We start from the raw sequence: 26,236 nt of genomic DNA on the forward strand, positions 1-26,236 counted from the left end.
GAGCCCCAGCTTTGGATATGTTGTAGTGCTAGTTCCACTGGGTGTGCACACCAAAGTTGGGGTTCGTAGTACTAAGTGGCCCCGAGATACGGGGCCCCAAATTTGGTTTGAAAAATGTCATTCTCTGCTGCAGAAAAGTGCTTGACATTTTCTGAACCGATATTTGGGGCCCTGTATCTTGGGGCCACTTAGTGCTAGGAACCCCAGCTTTGGAAATATTATGGTGCTAGTTCCACTGGGTTTGCACACCAAATTTGGGGTGCCTAACACTAAGTGGCCCCGAGATACGGGGCCCCAAAGTCAGTCAACTGTGTCCATCTGCAGCAATGTCATTTCGGGACCCTTTGGGTCCAGAGACCCCAAATTTTGGCTGCAGCTAGGGGGCATCTAGGAACCCTTAACTACCGAGTTTGAAGTTCGGGGGACCTATGGCTGCAAATGGGCACAGTGAGGCTGCAAATGGGCATTGTTGACCCTCTTTTCCACTTACAGTAGCTGCACATTTCTCACCCTCGTCTTATACTCGGGTCAATAAGTTTTCCCAGTTTTTTGTGGTAAAATTAGGTGCCTCGGCTTATATTCGGGTCGACTTATACTCGAGTATATACGGTATTCATGACCTCAATCTAACTGGAGAAAAATTAAAAACTAATCTTAGTATTATTTTACTGAAAGGGTAGTTGATGCTTGGAATAAAATACCAGCAGAGGTAGTGAGACAGGCAACAGTAAATGGCGTCAAACATGCTTGGGATAAAAAAAAAAAAAAAAAAAAAAACAATAAAATAAAACAAACCCCCTCCACCCAAAAAAAAAAATGGGCAGACTTGATGGTCTTTTCCTGCTGTCACTTTTCTGTTTTTTTTTTTTTTTGGTTATGTGTTATAGCAGAAAGTTAAAAAAAATGGATTTTTTTTATTGGTCTTTTTTTTGTTTATAGCGCAAAAAAAAAAATCTCCAAAAGGAAACTGTCCTTATATTAAAAGTCAGCAGCTACATTATTTGAACCTGCTGTGTTTTTTTTTTTTTTCTTTTTACAGGCTGCAACTTCGCTTTGTGAACTGAGCTTCTTTGTGATTTCAGCACGCTTGAATGCGATCGCATTATTGGTTCGCTAATTGGCTTGGTGCCTAGAGTTACCCGTGTGTTATTGTAACCTTTCAAGTGATTTCACACAAGTGTAGATTTGCCAAGGCTTGCTTTGACGTGTTTAGCTTGCCCCAGCCCTGTAGACTCGATAGATAAGAGTTTTGTTATTCATATTCAGGTGGAGATAAGTCATCTGAAAGCCAAGCTGAACTCGCTGCAGGATGAAGTACAGAAGGCGCGGGTGTCGGCGCAGCTCTCTAGCGTCACTCTTCAAGCAGCCGACTCTCCGGCCTTCATGTCCAGTATTCCGCCTCCTTCCTCCACCTTCCAGGGGGACGACATGGACTTTAGCGATGTCATCTGGTCTCAGCAGGAAATTAACAACCTCTCCAGTGAAGTGGCCAGGCTGCAGGCGGAGGTGACCCACTGGAAGCACATTGCCCAGGTGAGACCCCCCTCCCCCATCCCATTCCGAGCTCATTGTGTGCAATGCAAACCTTTTGCTTAGAATAAATTATTTTATTTTTTTTTCCATTTTAGGTAACAAAGGCTCAGGGCACACAGAGCCCCGACTCGAATGAGGTTGGAGTGTTGCAAAACACTGTCAAGGTACAAGATTGTGTTAAAAAATGCTGTGACATTGTTTAACCACTTCCTGCCCGGCCTATAGCAGATTGACGGCCGGGCGGTGGTTCAGTTATCCTGACTGGGCATCATATGACGTCCAGCAGGATAAAATGCCGCCGCACGCCCGTGGGGGCACGCATCGCAGCGATCGGTGTGTCAGTCTGACACACCGCTCCACCGATCTTGGTAAAGAGCCTCCGCCGGAGGCTCTTTACCACGTGATCAGCCATGTCCAATCACGGCTGATCACGATGTCAATAGGAAGAGCCGTTGATCAGCTTTTCCTCACTCGCGTCTGACAGACGCGAGTAGAGGAGAGCCGATCGCACTAGACCACCGGGGAAGGGGCAACATGTGGATGGCCAGGTATGTACCCCATGGCCATCCACATGTGCCCAATCTGTGCCAATCAATGCCCACAAATGGGCACTGATTGGCACCATTATATTTCAGTGTTGCCCAGCAATGCCACCCATTAGTGTCATCAGTGCCCATCCGTGCCGCCTCTCAGTGCCTCCCATGAGTGCCCATCAATGCCACCCATGAGTGCCCATCAGTGCCGCCTATGAGTGCCCATCAGTGCCACCTATGAGTGCCCATCAGTGCTGCATACCAGTGCCTCCTATCAGTGCCACCTCATCAGTGCCCATCAGTACAGCCATATCAGTGCCAGTCATTGAAGAAGAAAACATACTTATTTACAAAAATTTTTAACAGAAACAAAGAAAAACTTGTTTTTTATTTCAAAATGTTTTTTCATTTGTTGCGCAAAAAATAAAAAATTCCAGAGGTGATCAAATATCACCAAAAGAAAGCTCTATTTGTGGGAACAAAATGATAAATTTGTTTGGGTACAGTGTTGTAGGACCGCGCAATTGTCATTCAAATTGCGACAGTGCTGAAAGCTGAAAATTGGCCTGGGCAGGAAGGTGTCTAAGTGCCTGGTATTGAAGTGGTTAAATACTGGTAGGATTGTGAAATGGATACAGAAATACTGCTGTTTATTTTGGTGCTTGGAGGTCTTCATTTATACAGCACATATTATTTTTATTTTTTTTCCTCAAAGAGAGCAGGAGGTGCCGAGTGACTGCTGGGAGGGGGAGCAGGAGGTGCCGAGTGGCTGCTGGGAGGGGGAGCAGGAGGTGCCGAGTGGCTGCTGGGAGGGGGAGCAGGAGGTGCCGAGTGGCTGCTGGGAGGGGGAGCAGGAGGTGCCGAGTGGCTGCTGGGAGGGGGAGCAGGAGGTGCCGAGTGGCTGCTGGGAGGGGGAGCAGGAGGTGCCGAGTGGCTGCTGGGAGGGGGAGCAGGAGGTGCCGAGTGGCTGCTGGGAGGGGGAGCAGGAGGTGCCGAGTGGCTGCTGGGAGGGGGAGCAGGAGGTGCCGAGTGGCTGCTGGGAGGGGGAGCAGGAGGTGCCGAGTGGCTGCTGTGAGGCAAAGCAGGAGGTGCCGAGTGGCTGCTGGGAGGGGGAGCAGGAGGTGCCGAGTGGCTGCTGGGAGGGGGAGCAGGAGGTGCCGAGTGGCTGCTGGGAGGGAGAGCAGGAGGTGCCGAGTGGCTGCTGGGAGGGGGAGCAGGAGGTGCCGAGTGGCTGCTGGGAGGGGGAGCAGGAGGTGCCGAGTGGCAGCTGGGAGGGGGAGCAGGAGGTGCCGAGTGGCTGCTGGGAGGGGGAGCAGGAGGTGCCGAGTGGCTGCTGGGAGGGGGAGCAGGAGGTGCCGAGTGGCTGCTGGGAGGGGGAGCAGGAGGTGCCGAGTGGCTGCTGGGAGGGGGAGCAGGAGGTGCCGAGTGGTTGCTGGGAGGGGGAGCAGGAGGTGCCGAGTGGTTGCTGGGAGGGGGAGCAGGACGTGCCGAGTGGCTGCTGGGAGGGGGAGCAGGAGGTGCCGAGTGGTTGCTGGGAGGGGGAGCAGGACGTGCCGAGTGGCTGCTGGGAGGGGGAGCAGGACGTGCCGAGTGGCTGCTGGGAGGGGGAGCAGGAGGTGCCGAGTGGCTACTGGGAGGGGAAGCAGGAGGTGCAGAGTGGCTACTGGGACGGGAAGCAGGAGGTGCAGAGTGGCTACTGGGACGGGAAGCCGTGCGGCTGCTGGGAAGGGTAGCAGGGGGAGCGGCTGTTGAGAAGGGGGGGAAAGGGGAGCGGTTGCTGGGAAAGGGGGAGCTGAGAGGACAACCTGAATGACTTCAGTGCTTCTGCTGTGACAATGAATTGCTCCACAGTGCCTGTAGATACAGAATTCAGTAAGACCTTGCTTCAATGCTCATGTAAGCATTGATGTGCATAGCCTCACCACAGTTTCACTTTAAATGCATCAGTAGCAAAATATTAAATATCCTGTGTATTTAGTCAGCTTTTGGGGACACAAATTGTAGTGGCAAGGGTTCCTTTTAGCCTAAAATATAATTACAGGGACCTATTGAGATTCTCATGTAGAGAGGCCAAACAGCTAAGATACTGGTATGTAGACAACTTTATAGTAAAAAAAAAAAATAATGTGTCATAACCATCTGGGAGTCCATAGTTATTTCCAGGCATGTTAATTTGACACAATTGCTCTAATTTATAATCTTTAATGAGAATTCTCTCTTATCCTTTAGCGACTTATAAGATTTCACACCTGCCCCAGAAAAAAAAAAAAAACATTGCAAACTGAAGTGGATTCTGTTTTTGCTGCATTGCAATGGAGGGCGTTCTTATTTGTAACACTTAACTGAATATTTTTTTTTTTTTTTCTTTTTTTACCACAGGACTTGAAGTTGAAGCTAAGCCGCCAGATTGATGAACACCAGCATGAGCTCTCCGTCTTACAAGATGCCCATCGGCAGAAGCTGGCGGAGATCACGCGAAGACATCGCGAGGAGTTGGGTGAATATGAAGAAAGGATCGAGGAACTGGAGGAACAGTTCAATTCAGGTCTTTGCTTGCTAATAATTTCCTAACCTACACTCATGGCGCTCATTTTGGAAGTGGTACTGGAATTGAAGGAACGCAGTTTACCCCTACATCCCACAGAATGCCTATATACCAGTTATATAAAGAATAACGTTAAATATAGATTGCTGTCTAATAATGTACAGGTTCTCACTGCAGTTTTTGTTCTTCTCCAATACAAACACAAAATACTCTTGAGCACAGGTGTATTGGCTAAATGATCCCAAAGGTTCAAGAAGGACTATGGGTTTCGGCCTTGCTGGTCTTCAGGATGGGATTATCCTAGTAGTAATGATAAGAAAGAAAGAAAGAGCGCACTAGCCTAGTGCATTATCCTTGACAAATTTATTAATTAAAAACAAAGATTAAAATCTACTCACAAAGGTAGGAGAAAAAAAATCACATTGTATATAGGCACAGAAGCGATTAGTCCAATGGTAGCAGTTTTTCCAGGTCCTAGGAAGAGGGCGTACGGACTACTGCTGGCTAACGCGTTTCGAAGGTAACCCTTCTTCAGGCTCTCCATTGCAAGATTTTAATCTTTGTTTTTAATTAATAAATTTGTCAAGGATAATGCACTAGGCTGGTGCGCTCTTTCTTTCTTTCTTATCATTTGTTCTTCTCCACTCTGGGTAGGGCTTCTGGGATGGATCTTTATGCTGGCTCTGAATAATCAGAATCGCTCTGACCTGTCCTCGTAGCCCTGCGGATAAAGAGTGGGGATTTCAGATCCCTGGACCTCTGAACCTGCTGTGTGGGCATTAACCGCTCAACAGAGGTAATAGCAGCCTGGACTGAGGTTTGGCTGTGGGGTGTTAGTTTTATCTTTTTTTTTTTTTTTTTTTCCATTTTTTTCTGATTTTTTTGCAATGGCGGCACCTGAGCCGAGCTATAGCTCAGTGTATCCATTCAGACACAGAGCTGCGGTTCGGCCCCGCCCCCTCCCTCCTGATTGGCTAACGGAGTTTGATTGACAGCAGTGGGAGTCAATGGCGCCGCTGCTGTGTCTCAGCCAATCAGGAAAGAAAGTCCTGGACGGCTGAGGCACTCGTGGACATTGCTGGATAGAGATGGGGCTCAAGTAAGTATTAGTGTGGGGGGGCTGCTGCACAATGCATTAAGAAAAAAAACCTGTCTGCCTTTACAACCACTTTAACTGTAACAGAGATAGTGGTGGTACCCTTGCAGTTGTCCTGTGTGACAGAGTTGTATAAATCTCAGGGCTGGATGGACAGAAATGCAAATCCTTGTCAGGTAATAAAGCCACTCCCATATATACATTCAATCAGTGTCTTTACCCATCTGCTGAGGGTTCTGCTTCATCTTTGCAATAGTATCAGTGCAGATAAAAACGCAGTAAGCAGTTTTACATTTTCATAGTAACTATTGTTTTTTCTTTGGCTCAGGAGGTGTAGATGGCACTTCTGACCAGTCCAAAATGTTTGAACTCCAGAAAACCGTTCGTTCTCTAGAAGGAGAGAAAGCTGACAGCGCTCAGAAGATTCAGGATTTAGAGCGTCAGCTGAGAGATCTGACTTCCGCTTTCTCTGCTGCGGATGAAGAGAAAATGTCTCTGCGGCAGGAGAAAGATTCTGCAGAGAACGAGAAGAATCAGCTGGCTGCGGAGTGCGAGAGACTTCATGCCGAGTTAAGAACACCACGCGAGTCTGATGGCAGGACGGAAGTCACCAGTTTACAGCAAGAGGTCCTGAGGCTACAAGAAGCACTAATTGGTATGAGAGCTTTCTAGTTTATTAGTGTGGAAATCCCAACATTGGACTTTTCTTGTCTGGTCCCTGTTGGTGTGTTAAAGTGAAATTTACCACTTCCTTACCGTGCTATAGCTGAAAGATGGCTACAGCGCGGTTCTTTTGTTCCAAGAGGGTGTCCATGGACGTCGTCCTGGAACCACGCCCCTTGTGTGCCCCTTGGGCATGCATCCTGTTCACTCTGTCATCGCTGTGTCCTTCACCATGTGATCTGCTTTGTCTAATCCCAGCTGATCATATTGTAAACAGACCTGCCGGTTATCGGCATTCATTTCCTCGCGCTCTGTCACTGTGAGGAGAGGAGAGCTGGTAACTGGCAATCCTGACAGGGGACATGTGCACAGATAATCAGGGCACTGATCATCAATGCCCTGATGATCAGTGCCTCCCCATCAATGCTGGCCATCAGTGCCTCCCCATCAATGCTGGCCATCAGTGCCTCCCCATCAATGCTGGCCATCAGTGCCTCCCTATCAATGCTGGCCATCAGTGCCCATCAGTGCAGCCTCAGCAGTGCCTCCTCATCAGTGTCCATTTGTGTAGCCATTAACAGCGCACATTTGTACCACCAAAAGAAAGCTCTGTCTTAAAAAATTATAAAAATGTTATTTGGGTACAGTGTTGCATGACTGCACAATTGTCATTCAAAGTGTGACAGCGCTGCATGCTGAAAATTGGCCTGGGCAGGAAGAGGGTAAAAGTGCCCAGTAAGCAAGTGCTATTTTTTATTTATTTTTTTATCATTATTTCAATAACAAACATCAAATACTTGCCTGCTCTGTGTAATGGTTTTGCACAGAGTAGCATGGATCCTCCTCTTCTCAGGTCCCCCGCCGGTGCTCCTGGCCCCTCCCTCCTGCCCCCAAAGCAAGCCGCTTGCAATGAGGGAACCCAAGTAGCCTCATTCCTGAGCTGTGGCTCTGCATGTCCATTTCTCTCTCTCTCTCTCTCTCTCTCTCTCTCTCTCTCTCTCTCTCATTAGCTCACTGGCTGGTGATTGCAGCCAATTGGCTCCTGCTGCTGTCTCAGCCAATGAGGAGGGAGAGTCCCTGGAGAGCTGAGTTTCTTGTGCACAATGCTGGATCGAGAGGACGCTCAGGTAGATATTGGGGGGGCTGGGGGAGATTCTGCACACAGAAGGTTTTTAACCTTCATGCATGAAGGTAAAAAACCCTGAGCCTTTAGAACCACTTTAAATATGCCATTGAGTGTGTAGAGCTCCAAAGTATCTGCTTCCCCTTTCTATCTTCTTTCTCCTGTGCCTTTATCTCCCCGTACTCTACCATAGACTGTAGTGAGACTATTTTACCTCATTTGGGCAATCGGTTTCACTGTGCAAGCTGGCTCTTGGGAATTAAGGTAGCAGCGTTGTTTTGTAAGAAACCAATGTATGTGTGTGGAGGGAGAGCGGAGGTCAGGGATAGGTGAGTTCTGTAATCCGGAAGCGCTGTTTGGGATTTCAGTGCAGCAAAGACACTGCATTGTCAGCTCAAACAGGAAGTTAGAGGCTTACAGGATTTTTTTTTTTCTTTCTAGCAACCAACAGGTGTTTTTTTGCGCTTGCGGCATTTTTAAAGGGATAAAATGTAGGTGGGGAAGGGAGGGAAGGAGTACATGCATATACTCTATTGATTTATTCACTAACATAAACTTCAATATGATCTATTTTATTGCATTTCAGATGCTGAAAAAGGAATGAGCAGAGTAACGTCAACAGATCAGGTATTACTAGTTCCTTGGGCCCATCCGTAGTAGATCTAAATCTTATGAAGGGATCCCTTGTACACCACTATTTAAATCTACACCTCTAATTTGAAACTGTGTGTGTTGTGTGTCCTTTGCATGCATTTTATATGTGCTATTACAAAATCCAGCCTTATGTGTGCGATGAGACCTAACTGCTTTTGTTCTGTCCTCGGAAGGTGCTGCTGGGTGATGCGGATCGCACTACTTCCTCCAGGGAGGCCGATGTCGCCTGTGAGCAGCTGAGGAAAGATCTAGACGAGAGCCAGAGGAGGCTGGAAGAAAACATTGCAGAGAAGGAGTCCCTTACTACAGAACTAGAGGAGCTGGACAGACAAAATCAGGAGGCCATGCAGGTACTGAACAGGCAACCCGGCCCTCTCCACCTCGGGCAATGTTGACAAGGTTTTCATACCAGCAATAACTTCCATCTCTCCTGTCAGACTCGAAGATCTGCCAAACAGTGCAGGGTTTTAATTTTGACCTCCGGTCGGTCATGGCGGAAGGGATAGACCAGGAGTCCCCTGACCTGTCGGTCACGGCGGAAGGGATAGGCCAGGAGTCCCCTGACCTGTCGGTCACGGCGGAAGGGATAGGCCAGGAGTCCCCTGACCTGTCGGTCACGGCGGAAGGGATAGGCCAGGAGTCCCCTGACCTGTCGGTCACGGCGGAAGGGATAGGCCAGGAGTCCCCTGACCTGTCGGTCACGGCGGAAGGGATAGGCCAGGAGTCCCCTGACCTGTCGGTCACGGCGGAAGGGATAGACCAGGAGCCTGAGGTGCCAGAGTTCTCTCTCTACAGTGAGCAGTGACGCAATTACGTCACCACTCGCTAATGGACACTACACAGGGGGTATTACCTGAACAGATGCTGGGGAGCAGCCACCAGTCTTGCAAAACAGAAATAAGGGGCGGTGAGCCCTTATTCTACAGGAGTCAAGGTTAGATTTTTCAGTGGGTGGTTTTGAAAAAGACAAAAATTACTTGAAGGAAAGATGTATTGCCTTTCCAAAAGTAAAATATAGTTTCTGCATGGAGTTCAGCTTTAAAGTGCTACTAAACCCATGACAGTAAAATCAGTCTGTATATGCTGTAAGGCAAGCTTGTTATACTCACTGTGGAACGGGTTAATCATCTGCATTGTGTAAAAAGGCTGTTTGATTCTGTCTACTTTGATTCTGCCCTTCTTTCACTGTTCCCAATCCATTTCCTGATAGAGCAGAGCCTTGGGGTCAGGCTGCACATGCTCAGTTTGATGTGCATTGCTAGAGAGAGTTTTTTTTTTTTTTTTCTTGGGAGAGTGCATGTGATCAGCACTGTTTAGACAGAGGGTCAGGGGTCCTGCAGCCTCATAGGACATTCATGGGAGAATGAAATCTCCTTTTACACGCTTTAACCAGACACTAATAGAAGTCATAAGACTGCTATATACTGCAGATAAGAAAGGGTATTTAGCAGTTTATATTTACTAAAATAATTGCATTTCTGTGTACTGTGGGAGACCAGATATAGTGAATGCAGGCTCCTGAGTTTAGTAACACTTTATTTAGAAACTGGGCCTAGCAAACTGTATACACACAGCGCAAGGAGAGGAAATCCATTGCATAGTGTAGGGCAGTGGTTTATCAACCTCAGTCCTCAAGTACCCCCAATGGGCCATGTTTTCAGGTTTTCCTTTACTTTGCACAGCTGCTTTAAATCAATATCAATGACATGGTATTGATAAGAGCTACAGTGGAACCTTGGTTAACAAGTAATGCGGTTAACGAGTGTTTTGAAAGACGAGCAACTTTTTTTTTTAAATCCTGACTCTGTTTACGAGTGTTCTCTCGCAAAACAAGCAGTATTCAAGCTAATGTGGTGTGCAGTACCACAATTGGCCAGACGTGCGGGGGCGCCGGTGACACTCGGAACGGTTCAGGACAGAAATACTCCAGATAATTCCAGAGTATTTCAGAGCCTTTCCAAGGGTTTCCAAGTTCAGCCGAGCTGTCCCCAAGTATTTCCAAGGCTCTCCGGTGCCCCCCCCCACCACCACCACCTCTGGTGCATGCAATACCACATGTGTCCAGAAGTCAATGCGGAACAAATTATCTTCCCTTCCTTTGACTTCTATGGGGAAACTTGCTTTGATATGCCAGTGCTTTGGATTACAAGCATTCTCCTGGAACAGATTATGCTCGTAATCCAAGGTTCCACTGTATTTTATCTAAGTGAAGTCCCCAAAACATGGCCCCTTACTTGAGGAGTGAGGTTGAGAACCACTGGTGTAGGGTTAAACTCACAATGGAAGAACACCTTTACTTAGTGACTTATCACCTATAGGCATGATGTATTGCTGAAAGGTCATTCACCCCTCCTCACCCCCCAATGCAGAAAATTCACTTTTTTTACTTGGATTTAGTAAATGTTATTTGTAATAAAAGGGAATGTTGCTGCCTGTAAGTAACCAATAACTCTCTTGTGTGTTTACAGCACTTGCTGCTTATGAAGGAGCAGCTATCCAAGCAGAGGGAAGAATCGGAGACTCGTGTGGCTCAGTTGAATGAGGAGCTAAAGCATTCAAGAGAGAGCGAGTCAAACGCTGTTTCCGAAATCCAAAAATTACATGAAAAGTTGCAGTCTGAAGAGGAGAAGCTGAGGCAAGCTGAAACCGTTTTCAGCAATGTACAAGCAATCAATCGACAGCTTAGAGTTCAGATGAACGAGTTACAGGAGGTTGTAAGAAATTTGGAATCCAGAAATTCCAAGACTAAGAAGGAAAATCAAGAGCTTCAGGAAAGCCTGAAGCTTGTGAGAAAAGAACTTAGCGTGGCCCAACAGGAGTCACTCTCCCGGCATGAGCTCCAAGGGGAAGGTGAAAGCGAAAAAGAGATTAATAGGTTAAAGCTTCAACTTTCAGATATTGGGCAGATAAAAGAAGACTTGGAGAATGAGATTTGTGACTTGAAGATGGAGAACGAGATGTTACTGTCAACCCAAGAACAAGCAAAACAACAACTGCAAGAAGTTGTGGCTTCTGACCGCAAGGAAGCTTTGGAAAAACAGACCGTGATCGAGGCCCTTAGAATGGAGAAGAGCCGCCTAGAAACTGAGTTGAACCAACTTGAAAATAGACTTCATGAACAGGCTCAAAAATATGAACGAACCATCCGTGAACTTTCGAATGCCCAAAAGATGGACACCTCCACTTTACAGCTTGAGCACGAGCGGATTGTTAAGCTCAACCAAGAAAAAGACTTTCAGTTAGCAGAGAGCAAACGGAATGTAGAGCAGCTTAAGATGGACCGTGAGGAGACCAAAGAGATGTTGACCAGTACCTTACAGGGCCAGAAACAACTCACTGAACTTATTAAAGAGAAGGAAAGTAATGTAGTTGAGCTCAGGGAGAAGAACATGGAACTGCAAAGGCAGCTTGAGGAACAAACCAAAACGACAAAAGAATGTGATACCCTAAGACAGAGCATCGAAGAGAAGGAAAAACTTCTTGCTTCAATGAAGGAAGACAACAGCCATCTGAAGGAGGAAATTGAGAGGTTGAAGGACCAGCAGAGTCGGTCCCAGCCGGTTGTGGACCCAAAAACATTAGACATAATCACAGAACTGGAGGCAGAAATAACACAACTGACTAAAGTCCGGAATAATCACGAAGAAGAGCTGAAACTTCAGAAGAAAGCTGTCGAAAAGCAAAATCAAAATGCTGCGCAGCTTCAAAAATCTCTTCAGGAGAAAATCAAAGAAGTCAATGAAGTAACTTTACAGCACAAGGAGATGGTGGACACGTATGAGAAACTACTTGCCGAAAAAGACAGCGAAATCTCGAGCCTGCAACAGACCAACGAGCTGATCAGCTCACAGCTGCAAAACGAGCATCTTATCCAGACAGATTCCTCTGTTATACTCCATGATACCAAGGCACAAACGATCAACAATAGTGATAACGGCACAGAGAAACATGATCTGTCTAAAGTGGAGATTGAAAAATTGGTCAAGGGTATCAAAGAGAAAGAGATGGAGATTAAGATTCTCAATGAAAAGAACCTTAACTTGACCAAACAAATTGACCAGCTGTCTAAAGACGAAGTGGGAAAGCTCACTCAGATCATCCAACAGAAAGACTTAGAAATACAAAATCTTCACGCCCGAGTGTCCGCGGTCAGTTACATGCAAGATGTGGTCTATCTACAGCAGCAGCTGCAAGCCTATGCAATGGAGAGAGAGCAGGTTCTGGCTGTCCTAAGTGAGAAGACGAGGGAAAATAGTCAACTCCGAACCGATTACCACAAAATCATGGATATGGTGGCTGCCAAAGAGTCGGCCCTTTTGAAACTTCAAGACGAAAACAAGAGACTTTCGCTCAGCCAAGAGGGCAGCAACCAGGAGATGTTTAGAGAGACCATCCAGAATCTCTCCAGAATAATCCGAGAGAAAGATATCGAGATAGATGCCTTAAGCCAGAAATGTCAGACCCTGTTGACCGTTCTCCAGACCTCCAGTTCGGAGAATGGCAGCGATCTCGGAGCCGTCAATAGTAACCAGTTTGAGGAACTGTTGCAGGAACGGGATAAACTCAAGCAGCAAGTGAAGAAGATGCAAGAGTGGAAACAGCAAGTGATGACCACTGTCCAGAACATGCAACACGAGTCTGCTCACCTCCAGGAGGAGCTTCACAAGCTCCAGGGGCAGATCAACAAGGACAGCGATTCTAGCTCTAAATTGCAAGTAGACTACAACCACCTCATTCACAGCTACGAAAACAATGAGAAGAAACTCAAAGATTTTAGCCTAGAGCTGAGTAACGTTCAAACCAGTATTGGTGAACTCAGCAGCACAAAAGAACGTATACTTGGCCAACTTCAGGTCAGTAACTATGACGCAAGTCCAGCTGAGACTCCTTTGGGGGCATCTCCTGAACAGCACAGTGGCGATTCCGCGAAGATCGTCCAAGAATGTGAACAACTGAGGATTCAGATTCAGGAGAGGGACACCACCATTCGAACCCTTCAAGAGAATAACCAGCGTTTGTCAGACTCTATGGCTAAGACATCGGAGCATGGTCGCAGGACCCAGGAAGAGTCCACCTCAGAGCTTAAGCAGATGAAGGACAAAAATGAACTATTGCAGAAGGCTCAAAAGGAGAAGGACATTTTGATAAAAACAAAGGGAGACAAATTAAACTCGATCAGCGAAAACTTGAAGAACAAAGAGAATGAGAACGAGCTGCTGAAGCAGGCAGTCACCAACCTCAAAGAGAGGGCTCTTATTCTGGAAATGGAAATCGGGAAGCTGAAGGAGGAAAACGAAAAAGTGGTGGCCAAAGAGAAGGAAAAAGAAACGGAGTTCCGAGCATTACACGAGACCAACATGCAATTTTCCATGTTGCTCCGAGAGAAGGAATTCGAGTCCAGTTCAATGAGGGAGAAAGCGTCTGCTCTAGAAAACCTTCTTAAAGAAAAGGAACAGGTTTGTCCAGCTTCATTCTGGGTTTCAAATGCTTTTACATATATATATATGTTAGTAAATCTTATAAAAAGAGTTGTGGAACAGGTTTGGTTTTATTTCTCTGAGCTACAGTAAAGCAGTGCAAAAGTTCTGTTTTTTTGCTTAATCCAATGCAGCTGATTTGATCAATAGATTATTGTTAACCAGTTCCCACCTGACCTTTAGCAATTTGACACCCAAGCGGGACTTATGTTGCTCCGGGTTGGACGTTTGTTGAGCCTTGAGCTCATCCGCCCCACCGGGTGCGTCAGTGAACGATGGAGAGGCAGAGAGCGGTGACTGTGAGTCACTGCTCTCTGCTCAGAGTGGACCTGAGAACTGAGCGATCAGCGGTTATGTGATCACTCAGTTCTTGGAGCCAGCTGGGGACAGCTGCAGCATCAGGCCAATAAGTATGTATGTGTTTATTTGTTAACATTCCCACTCAGTATTGATCTCCAGGGTTCCCCCTTAACTTCCGCTGTTTCCTCCTGCTGACCTCAAAATCTCTACTGTGCCCTGTAACTACATATTTCAGGTACCAGCGAAAGCTGCAGGGACCCAGGAGATTGACACACTCCTGCAGCCACTTCCTGTTTACATGAACTACAGCAATGGTTGCATGGCAGTTCTCGGGGCAGGTTTCCTGGTGGTAACAACCATGGACCTTGCCTGTGTAGTGTTTTTAGAATGGCCACTTAGTGTCTATTGGAAGCCCTTGTGGCAGGATGACACTTCAGGAGCACAACTGAGAAACTGGGACCAACCATTGCCACCCTACAACAATAGCGCTTAACCGCTTCACCCCCAGAAGATTTTACCCCCTTCCTGACCAGAGCACTTTTTGCGATTCGGCACTGCATCGCTTTAACTGACAATTGCGCGGTCGTGCGACGTTGCACCCAAACAAAATTGACCTCCTTTTTTTCCCACAAATAGATCTTTCTTTTGGTGGTATTTGATCACTTCTGCGGTTTTTATTGTCTGCGCTATAAACAAAAAATAGCGACAATTTTGAAAAAAACGCAATATTTTTGACTTTTTGCTATAATAAATATCCCCAAAAATATATTAAAAATATATTTTTTTCCTCAGTTTAGGCCGATATGTATTCTTCTACATATTTTTGGTAAAAAAAATCGCAATAAGTGTATATCGATTGGTTTACGCAAAAGTTATAGCGTCTACCAAATAGGGGATAGTTTTATGGCATTTTTATTATAAATTTTTTTTACTATAATGGCGGCAATCTGCGATTTTTATCAGGACTGCGACATTATGGCAGACATGTTGAACAGCTTTGACACATTTTTGGGACCATTGGCATTTTTACAGTGATCAGCGCTATAAAAATGCATTGATTACTGTAAAAATGTTACTGGCAGTGAAGGGGTTAACCACTAGGGGGCGATCAAGGGGTTAACTGTGTTCCCTATTGTATGTTCTAACTGAAGGGGGGAGGGGACTGTGCAGGGGAGATGACAGATCGCTGTTCATACTCTGTATGAACAGACGATCTGTCTGTTCCCCCCTCAGAGAACCGGAAACTGTGTGTTTACACACACAGATCCCGGTTCTCCGTGTGCCCCGAACGATCGCGGGAGCAGTCTGTGATCGCGACCGCCAGGCACTCGCATCGGCTCCATGGGTGAGCAGGGGACGCGCGCCCCTAGTGGCCAAATCTAGAAGCGACGTAACATGACTGCAATTCGCGCAGCCGAGCCATGTTGCCGCAGTACAACTGCGGCGGCTGGTCGGCAACGTCTTTCATGGCGGGATCACCAGGAACTGTTTATCCTGATGCCAACCGCCCCACGCACATTTACTGTGATAGGTACGTGGTTCTGCACTAATGGCTCTGGGGCGCACACTCCGGGAACGATCGGCGGATTGGAGATGTAAACAAGGCAGATCGCAGTTCTGTGACAAGGGAAGGCACAGGAAGACACACACACAGTTGGCAAGCACTCCCTAGGAACACATTTAATCCTTTGATTGATCGCCCCTGATGTTAACCCCTTCCCAGCCAGTGTCATTAGTACAGTGACAGCGCATATTTTTTTTAGCACTGATCCATGTATTTGTGTCACTGGTCCCCAAAAAGTGTCAGGTGTCCGACGCAATATCGCAGTCCCGCAGTAAGTCGCTGTTCGCTGCCAATTACTACAAAAAAAAAGAAAAATAAATACAAAGATAGAAGTTCCCATCCATATGAGTGAAAAAAAGTGCTGCTCACCCCAAATGATATAACAAAACCAAAAACAGAAAAACTCAGAGGGGCTTTTAGGCAGCAAAAAAGTACAAAGTAAATTGATTGGATATATAAAATATATATTTTATTGATGCAAAATTACATCACGTTTTAATAGTGCAATTATAAAAAAAAAAAAAAATACAAAACAAATACAAATTCCAAAAATATCCCATGGTTTTGTAGACGATATACCTTTTTGCGCAAACCAATCAATATACGCTTATTGGGGTTTTTTTTTTACCAAAAATATGTACATATTCGCCTAAAATCGATGAAGAAATTCGATTTTTTTTTTTAAATGTTATTTGATGTGTTTTATATAGCAGAAAGTAAAATTTTTTTTTTTTATTTTTTTTTAAATTGTCAATCTTTTTTGTTTATACCACAAAAAATAAACACAGAAGTAATCAAATACCACCAAAAGGAAAAAAGGGCATCAATTTGTTAGAGTACAGTGTTGCACGACCGTGCAATTGCCAGTTAAAGTAACGCAGTGCCGTATCGCAAAAAATGGCCTGGTCATGGAGGGGCAGCTGAAGTGGTTTAATATAAGTTGAGTAGAGTATGGAATTGTGTTTTTCTGCATTATGTTAAGGTCCTTCTGGTTGCACTGTATGAGGATTCTAGTGAACTTTGACCTGTTTGGTGTCTTTTTTTTGGTTAATTCTTCTTTTATTCACTTTTGTTGAAATGATAATTTTTATTTTCTTCCTCAGGGAAAGGCCGGTGAATTGAACCATCTGTTGAACGAAGTGAAGTCCATGCAGGAGAAAGCGGTCTTGTTCCAGCATGAGCGGGATCAGGTGATGTTGGCACTCAAACAGAAGCAGATGGAAACCAGCGCTCTTCAGAACGAGGTGGGTGCTGGGATCTCATGGTGGTTAATGCACCGAAAAAGGGTAAAATATAATTCCCATTTAAAGTGATTCTAAATGTACAATTTTTTTTTCTTTAAAATAATAAACATGTTATACTTGCCTGCTCTGTGCATTCGTTTTGCATAGAGCAGCTTCGATCCTTCTCTTCTTGGGTCCCTCGCTGGCACTTCTGGCCCCCCTCCCATGAGTGCCCCCATCGCAAGCATCACAGCTTGTTATGGGGGCACTCGTTGGACTCGCACAGACCGGGGGGGGGGGGGGGTACCCACCATTCCCACTGGCTGTGATTGACTGCAGATGGAGCCGATGGCTCCCGCAGCTGTGTCTTTGCCAATGAGAAGGGAGAGAGCAGACAGAGCCTCTGCCCTCATGCACATCGCGGGTACGAAATCGGGCTCGGGTAAGTTGGGAGGGGGGGCTGAAGGGGGGAACTGCATGCAGAAGGTTATTTTACATTAATGCGCAAAGAATGTATTCAGGTAAAGAACCTTCTGGCTTTAGAACCACTTTTAAAGTGAAAGCTCCGAGGATAAAATACACAAGTGAGTTCATAGTACTGAGCGATTGTACCGCACGATGGTGTGCAGAAGAGACGATCATTAGGTGGTGGGTGATTTGCTCAGTAATATGAGAGTTGGGGCTCATGCACACAGCTGAATTAGATTCCTACACTGCCTAGATCAACATAGTTCTGTGGCGGGTACAGTTTCTGATCAGCAGCAGATGGGAGGCCTGTACAAATCAGTGACATCCTGACACTGTACACATGTAATCGCACATGGAGCAATTACCTGCGATTAGGAAAGGATGTGCATCTCTGGACATGAACTGTATGCATCCAGGAGTGTACATCTGTTCCTAACTGCAGGTAACACTCCATGTGCTAATATGTGCAAAATAGGGAAGGATTATTATTTAATATTATACAGGGTTTATATAGCGCCAACAGTTTGCTCAGCGCTTTACAACATGAAGGCAAACAGTCCAGTTACAATACAATTCAATACAGGAGGGATCAGAGGGCCCGGCTCGTTTGAGCTTACATTCTAGAAGGATGTGCATCCCTGGATGGTCAGCCTGTCATTGATTTGTACAGGTCTACTGTCTGTGGCTGATTATTGGAAACACCTCTCTCTACCTGTCCCAGAACTACGGCTCTAGTCACCCATCTGCATTAGCTTTAAAATCATGTCTGCTTTCATCCTAAAGCTCACCATACATTTGTAGACTTTTTGACAGCTGAATCTTCTTTCGGGGGGGTTTGGAGTATTTTTTTTTTTTTTTACGTTTTTTAACCACTTGTCCACCCCCTATAGCCGAAAGATGGCTGTAGCCCAGTTGTCCCATTTCTGGGAGCGTGTGTATTGACCTAGAACCCTGCGGGGCACGCATTGGGCACGCTCTGTGATTGCTGTTTCCTTTGGACACATCTGGTCACAAATTGAGGTAAAGGGCCAATCACAGCAGTCATTTACCATGTGATCAGCTGATCCCGGTTATCTGCATTTCTTTTCTCTAGCACTGTCGCTGTGTGAAGAGAGGAAAGCTATCCTGTGACAGCACAGATTTCCACAGATTTTTAGATCAGTGCAGCCAATTGGTGTCCAGCAGTGCAGCCACTGGTGCCCATCCGTGGAGAAGAAAAATTACATACTTGCAAAATTTTATAACAGAAATACATTTTTAGTCTTTATTCGTTTGGCAAAAAATAAAAAACCCAGTGGTGATTAAATACCACCAAACAAAATGAAAAATATTTTTCATTTGGGTACAGTGCTCTATAACTTGCTTAAAGAGGAGGGCCCATTAAAAAAAAAAAAAATTAAAAGTCAGCAGCTACAAATACTGCAGCTGCTGACTTTAAATTGGACACTTTGATCCCTCCCAGCGATGCGGGGGATCAAAGCCCCGCTCGTCTCCCCCTCCGTTCGGTGGCGCCGGCATTGCAGCTGTGGGCGCCGGGCTGTGGCTTCACAGCCGGGCACCCACTGCGCATGCACGAGCGGCGCCCCGCGCCGTGATTGGCCGCTCAATCACCTGGGACCTGTAATGGGTCCCAGATGATTGACAAGAGGGGGGGAGCAGAGCTGAGCCCTTCCTGTGCCAAGGGGGAAGTGATGTCACCAGTCCAGGCACTGAAAGAGGCAGACTACGAGGGACCCCCTAACAACAGGCATTTAGAGGTGAGTAAAAAAAAAAAAAAATTTCCAAATGTTGTGTTTTTATTATTTTTTTTTTTTTAGGAATTTTCATGCATTTTTTTTTTTTTTTTTGGGTGGATCACCACTTTAAGGAATATACACTAATTTGGGTTATTGTCACCAAAGAAATGTAGCCAAATGCATTTTGGCCTAAATGTATAAAGAGAGATTATTTATTTGCAAAATTTTGTAACCGCAACTAAGAAAGATTTTTTTTTTTCCCACACTTTTCTCTTTTTTTGCATTTATTTAGCAAAATATAAAAAAGTGGTGATTTAATACCACCAAAAGAAAGCTCTACTTGTGTGAAAAAAACAATGTGGGTACAGTGCTGCATGACCGCGCAATTGTCATTCAAAGTGCAACAGCGCTGAAAGTTGGCCTGGGCAGGAAGGGGGTAAAGTGCCCGGTATTGAAGGGGGTTAAACAAGTTGCTGACACAATCATCTACATTTGTTGTCTTTCAGGAAGCTCCGCTGATCTCCAGGCAAACCACTAAATCCACAGTTAAAATAACGTACTGTATATGTGAACTCTTTTAGCTGTGGGTATCGGTGCGGTTCGCCTCCGTTCATCATTTGTGCTCTTTAGTAATATAACACGCTTACAACTTTTGGAATGTCTCTGTTTTCATGGGGCTTTTTTATGGTCCCAACTAGTCGTGTTGTAGATGAAACGGGCCATTGACACATCTCCCCCTGAGGCTGGTCACATGTTCTTTCTCTTTACGGATTCCTGCAAAAGAAGCTTTGGTCACATGACCAGCCTTTTCTATCCCAGGCAAATATTCCCCACGGCCTTTCTAACCACCTTCTATGCTGGGCGTGCTGGTGGCGATTGGTTTCTGCTCTGGACCTCACGATCGTGCCCTTTTTGCGTAAGTTCAGTGTTTTGAATACTACTTATCAAGAAATTTAAAGCCCAGCTGTGGGCACAATAACCTTAACAGGGTTAATGCAGTCATACATTCAATTGCCTTCAAAAGCAACCTCTTGTTATACAGATTTTCTTTTACACTCGGATGTAGGTCGTGTCCTCTACCTCTCATTTTGGCATTTTACAAAATTTAAGCCTAGAGCAGATTTGCAGAGTTTATGTGCTTTTGCGTTAAAAAAAAAAAAGCGCCTGAAAAGTTCATTAAAATATGGTTCCCATTAAAATCAAGGAATGCTTTTACACTGGGGCACTGGCAGTGCGGTGAAAAAAATCCTGAATGCAGCATCTTTGGAGCATGTTTGGAAAACTAAAAGAAAGCGCCCCAAGTACGCCCCTGTCCATTGAAATGAATGGGAAAGCGCCTCTCAAAAGCCTCAAAAAGCACCTCAGAAATGCCCCACAGCGTTTTTGGAGCAGTTTCTGAGTCGTGTGTCCTTTTAACCACCTCAATACCGGGCACTTACACCCCCTTCCTGCCCAGGCCATTTTTCAGCTTTCAGCGCTGTCCCATTTTGAATGACAATTGCGCAGTCATGCTACATTGTAACCATGTGAAATTGTTATCATTTTATTCACACAAATAGAACTTTCTTTTGGTGGTATTTAATCACTCCTGTTTTTTTGTTTTTTTCCAAAAAAAAAGACCAAAAATGTTGAAGAAAAAAAAAAGTATTTCTTAGTTTTCTGTCAGTAAATTTTGTAAATAAGTCATTTTTCTCCTTCACTGATGGGCACTGATGAGGTAGCACTGATGAGGCGGCACTTATGGGCACTGTTTAGGTGGCACTGATGAGGCACGAATATGCCGCACTTAGGTGGCACAGATAGGGGGCACTGGTGGGCACAATTAGGGGGCACTGGTGGGCACAATTAGGGGGCCCCGGATGGGCGCCATTGATGGGCACCAGTGATGGGCAGCACTGATAGCCAGCACTGACTGGCATCACTGATGGCCACTGATTGCTGGCACTTGTGGGCACAGATTGCTGGCAGTGGCATTGCTGGCATTTCTGGCACTTTATTGTAATCAGTGCCCTGATTACATCCCTACATGTCCTCTGTTAGAAGATGCCGCTGATTGGCTCTCCTCTCCACGCACTCTGTCAGTATGAGACGAGGAGCGCCAATTACCAGCATCTCCATGTTTACATGTGACCGGCTGTGACTGAACACAGCCGATCACATGGTTAAAGAGCCGTGGCTCTTTACATAGATCGTGGTCACGCTGTGTTCTAGCAACACGGCACGGCAGCGGTCGTTCTGGAGGGCCGTCATATGACGTCCACCCAGAACGAGAGCCGCGCCGCCCAGCCGTCAAATCCCGGCGGGGTGGGAAGAGGTTAAAAACCGCACCACAAATGCCTCAAAAGCGCCCTAAAAGCACCGCGTTTTACTGGCAGATTTGAAGTGGACCAGTGTGAAAGGGGCCTAAAAGAGAGCCTGCTTAATGGAAGGTTGCTTTTGAGGCAATGGAATGTGTTACTGCTTTAAAGTGGTTGTAAACCCCTCTGACCTATTTTTATATATAGGCAAGCCTATAATGATGCTTACCTATATGTGCTGAAAATATCTCCTAAACGTGCGCCGTTTAGGAGGTATTTGCCTTGTAGTGCACCGTTGTCATCGGCGGATGTGCCGTTTCATCCCCAGTGTGCTCCCGCGAGCGACGTCACGCGGTTCCGGCCTGTCGCAGAGCCGATGTCTGCGGCCCCAGAAGGAAGAGGGGCGAAGATGGATGCTTCCACCAGTGGGGAAATCGCGGGCTTCGTTTGCAGGTAAGTGCCACATAACGGGCTAGTAAGCGATTCATACTAGCCCATTATGCTTTTACTTTGCAGGGGAATAAAGAGGAAGTAAAACCCACCAGGGTTTACTTCCTCTTTAAAAGAGAAGTTCTGTTTTTTGTTTTTTTCCATATTTCAAAATCATACTTGCCTAGGTGGATGCAGCATCTGTGCCCTGCCAGCTCTAACACTGAACCGAGCGATCAAACACCACTGATTGCTCGCTTCTCAGAGCTCCATGAGCAGAGAACTGGTGACTGTCAGTCACTGTCAGCGGCTCGCTGAGAGCCAGGTGCCAGTCCAGGGTTGTGGGTGGATCCCGACTTTATTGTCACGATCTTGCCCCAGCTTAGACCGGCTCTGTGATTTCAGCCCGCTGTCTGCTGAAATTGGTTATACAGTGAGATCTCACAGGTTTTCCCTGAAGGCAATAATGACCTTCTTTCACCAAGAGGCAAGGGATACGTCACCACTATCTTCTGGGAAAACCCCCCCCAAAAAGGTAAGTAAAGCAGAAAAAAAAAGTCGATTTCATATTAGCATGCAGCAATGTATGCTGATGTAAAATTTAGGGGAAGGAGGAAAAGGTCCACTTTAACCACTTCAATACCCGGCTATAGTCAAATGACGTCCTCTACTTTGTGGGGTGATATCTGAACGATGCCTGCAGTTAGATGCATCATTCAGATATCATTCTTTTCAGCCGGCGATTCTGTGCACAATAAAAAGGATCATAGCGGCAGTTCCGCCGCTTGATTGTTCTTATAGGCGACGGGAGGGGTCACCCCCCCCCCCTCCCTCCCACCGCCATCCAGTGCTTCTCCAGTCTCTCCCGTGCCATCGGGTGCCCGGAGAAAAAATCGGCCGTCGCCGGATGCTGACAATAGAGATGACCGGTGACCAGATCGTCACTAGTCATCTTTATGACCGTCGGAGGCCCGGGTGCGACGTTATGACGTCACGCCTGGGTACCCGGAAATAAACGAAGCCGCGATCGCGGCTGTCAGCATGAGATCGGTGAAATTTTTTTTCCTGATCTCATGCTTTCCAGCCTGGAGGAGAGATGTGGGGTCTTATTGACCCCGCATCTCTCCATAAAGAGGGCCTGTCACATAGATTCCTATTACAAGGGATGTTTGCATTCCTTGTAATAGGAATAAAAGTAAAAAAAAAAAAAAAATGTAAAACGCCCCTGTCCCCGGTAGCTCGCGCTTAGAAGCGAACGCACACGTAGGTCCCGCCCACATATGTAAACTCTGCTCAAGCCACACATGTGAGGTATTGCCGCGTGTGTTAGAGTGTGTGCAACAATTCTAGCACTAAACCTCCTCTGTAACTCTAAACTGATAACCTGTAAAAAATTTTAAAGCGTCGCCTATGGAGATTTTTAAGTAATGAAGTTTGGCGCCATTCCATGATTGTGCGCAATTTTATAGCGTGACATGTTAGGTATCCATTTACTCGGTGTAACATCATCTTTCACATTATACAAAAAAATTGGGCTAACTTTACTGTTTTGTTTTTTAATTCATTAAACCGTTTTTTTTCCAAAAAAAAAGGCGTTTGAAAAATTATTGCGCAAATACCGTGTGAGATAAAAAGTTGCAATGACCGCCATTTTATTCCCTAGGGTGTCTGTTAAAAAAACATATATAATGTTTGGGGGTTCTGAGTAATTTTCTAGCAAAAACATGATGATTTTTACATGAAGGAGAGAAGTGCCAGAACAGGCCCGGTATTGAAGCGGTTAAGGGCTGGTTCACACCATAGAAACACAGCATGGATGCTTTTCTGCATGTGCGTTTTTGTTGCGTTTTGTTTTCATTTTTTTTCTTTCTCTATTTGTATGATAAAAATGTCATATGGGTACAATTCAAAGAGTGAGAGCACTAAAAGCTGAGTATTGGCCTGGGCAGGAAGGGGATACAAGTGGTTAATTCTTACTGAGCACTTTAATTGGCCGGTATATCATCCCTCAGGTCCAGCATCTACGAGATAAAGAACAACGCCTCAAACAAGAGCTGGAGCGGCTGCGCAATCACCTGCTGGAGATGGAAGACTCGTACACACGCGAGGCTGTGGCCGCTGGGGATCGGGAGATGGAGCTCAGAAAGAAACTCACAACCTTAGAAGGAAAGCTTTTATCCTCCTCCACAGCGGTGGAGACCGCCAGGTACCGGTCTGCAGTGGAGGAACAATGTTTTTGGGTGATGGATTCATAGAAAATGTGATCTCTAACTTGCCCCTTTTTTGGCTTCAGCCACCAGGCTACAATGCAGGTGGAGTCTCTACAGGAGCAGCTAAATCTTGTGTCCCATCAGAGAGATGAGGCTTTAATGCAACTGAACATGTCCCAAGAGCAAGTCAAACAATATGCGCTATCACTGACCAACCTGCAGATAGTGCTAGAGCAGTTCCAACAAGGTAAGGCAGTTCCGGTGTATCCCAACCCAAAAATAAATAAAACCCAAAAATATGTCATTTCACGATCATTGAGGGGGGCAGGAATTCAGACTGTTGGGTTATATACTTTTGCTTACAATAGGATTTTGACATTGGCAAACAAATTGTGGGCCAGCGCAGGATAACCCCTCCATACCTTGGTTTTTTGTTAGTGTCCTAGGAGGATGGACGTCTTTTCTTTGCTCTGCTTAGAAAAGTCCAACTTTTTTTGCCAGCTTTTTTAAAAAAAATTTTTTCTTCAATGAATCACTTTCCATCTGCGCTATAGCCGAAAGACGTCTACAGCGCGGGCTTCCCGTGGCGGGAGGGCGTCTGCAGACATCCTCCTGTGATCGAGCGCCGCACTCTGTGATCGAGACCTTCGGACTCTGCTGATCACAGAACGGAGTAAATGGCCAATCATAGTGGCAATTTACAGTGAGGGAAAAAAGTATTTGATCCCCCTGCTGATTTTGTACGTTTGCCCCACTGACCAAGAAATGATCAGTCTATTGTTTTAATGGTCGGTTTATTTTAACAGTGAAAGACAGAATAACAACAAAAATATCCAGAAAAAAAACGCATTCCAAAAAAGTTATAAATTGATTTGCATTTTAACCACTTAAGGACCAGCCTCGTTTTGGATTTTAGGTGTTTACATGTTTAAAACAGGTTTTTCTGCTAGAAAATTACTTAGAACCCCCAAACATTATATATTGGTTTTTCTTCTAACACCCTAGAGAATACAATGGCGGTCATTGCAATACTTTTTTTTGCACCGTATTTGCGCAGCGGTCTTATAAGCGCACTTTTTTTGGAAAAAATTCACTTTTTTGAATAAAAAAATAAAACAACAGTAAAGTTATCCCAATTTTTTTTAATATTGTGAAATATAATGTTACGCCAAGTAAATTGATACCCAACATGTCATGCTTGAAAATTGCGCCCGCTCGTGGAATGGCGTCAAACTTTTACCCTCAAAAATCTCCATAGGCGACGTTTAAAAAATTCTACAGGTTGCATATTTTGCGCTACAGAGGAGGTCTAGGGCTAGAATTATTGCTCTCGCTCTACCGGTCGCGGCGATACCTCACATGTGTGGTTTAACCACCGTTTTCATATGCGGGCGCTACTCGCGTATGCGTTCGCTTCTGCGCGCGAGCTCGTCGGGACAGGGGGGTTTTAAAAATTTTTTTTATTATTTTTATTATTTATTTTAAAATATTTTATTTATTTTTACACTGTTTAAAAAAAAAATAAAAATTGTGTCACTTTTATTCCTATTACAAGGAATGTAAACATCCCTTGTAATAGAAAAAAGCATGACAGGTCCTCTTAAATATGAGATCTGGGGTCAAAAAGACCTCAGATCTCATATTTACACTAAAATGCAATAAAAAAAAAAAAAAAAAAAGTCATTTAGAAAAATGACATTTGAAAAAATATGCCTTTTAAGAGGCGTGGACGGAAGTGACGTTTTGACGTCGCTTCCGCCCAGAAGTATCTTGGAGACGAGTGAGCGCCATCTTGGCCTCACTTGTCTCCTGACACACAACGGCAGAGGACGCGATCGCCTCCGCCGCTACCGACGGCTCCGGTAAGCGGCGGAGGGCACGCACCGGATCGCGGAGGGGGGGGGGCCCCTCTCCCGCCACCGATAAAAGTGATCTCGCGGCGAATCCGCCGCAGGGACCACTTTTATCTGAAAGCCGGCCGCCGCACGAAAACGGGGATACCGGGGTTATGGCAGCTAGCTGCTGCCATAACAACGATATCCCCGTTCAAACTTAGGACGTATATAGTCGTGCGGCAGTCGGGAAGTGGTTAATGAGTGAAATAAGTATTTGACCCCTTCGCAAAACATGACTTAGTACTTGGTGGCAAAACCCTTGTTGGCAATCAGAGGTCAGACGTTTCTTGTAGTTGGCCACCAGGTTTGCACACATCTCAGGAGGGATTTTGTCCCACTCCTCTTTGCAGATCCTCTCCAAGTCATTAAGGTTTGGAGGCTGACGTTTGGTAACTCGAACTTTCAGCTCCCTCCACATATTTTCTATGGGATTAAGGTCTGGAGACTGGCTAGGCCACACCAGGACCTTAATGTGCTTTTTCTTGAGCCA

At 45.7% G+C, this 26,236-nt stretch overlaps 1 protein-coding gene across 1 annotated transcript in view; it reads left to right on the forward strand.

Moving 5' to 3' along the window:
* The window catches only part of TRIP11 (thyroid hormone receptor interactor 11), a 105,688-nt gene that overhangs the window by 17,657 nt on the left and 61,795 nt on the right, over window positions 1-26,236 (forward strand). The window contains exons 4-13 of the mRNA XM_073609680.1: window positions 1,267-1,533; window positions 1,629-1,697; window positions 4,446-4,611; window positions 6,036-6,362; window positions 8,080-8,120; window positions 8,321-8,497; window positions 10,616-13,603; window positions 16,592-16,732; window positions 23,654-23,847; window positions 23,935-24,098. Of these exons, the coding sequence (XP_073465781.1) occupies window positions 1,267-1,533; window positions 1,629-1,697; window positions 4,446-4,611; window positions 6,036-6,362; window positions 8,080-8,120; window positions 8,321-8,497; window positions 10,616-13,603; window positions 16,592-16,732; window positions 23,654-23,847; window positions 23,935-24,098 (4,534 nt within the window). The remainder of the gene's footprint in view (window positions 1-1,266; window positions 1,534-1,628; window positions 1,698-4,445; window positions 4,612-6,035; window positions 6,363-8,079; window positions 8,121-8,320; window positions 8,498-10,615; window positions 13,604-16,591; window positions 16,733-23,653; window positions 23,848-23,934; window positions 24,099-26,236) is intronic.

The sequence above is a fragment of the Aquarana catesbeiana genome, linkage group LG13 (genome assembly GCF_042186555.1).
Source record: "Aquarana catesbeiana isolate 2022-GZ linkage group LG13, ASM4218655v1, whole genome shotgun sequence".
Classification (NCBI taxonomy): Eukaryota; Metazoa; Chordata; class Amphibia; order Anura; family Ranidae; genus Aquarana; species Aquarana catesbeiana.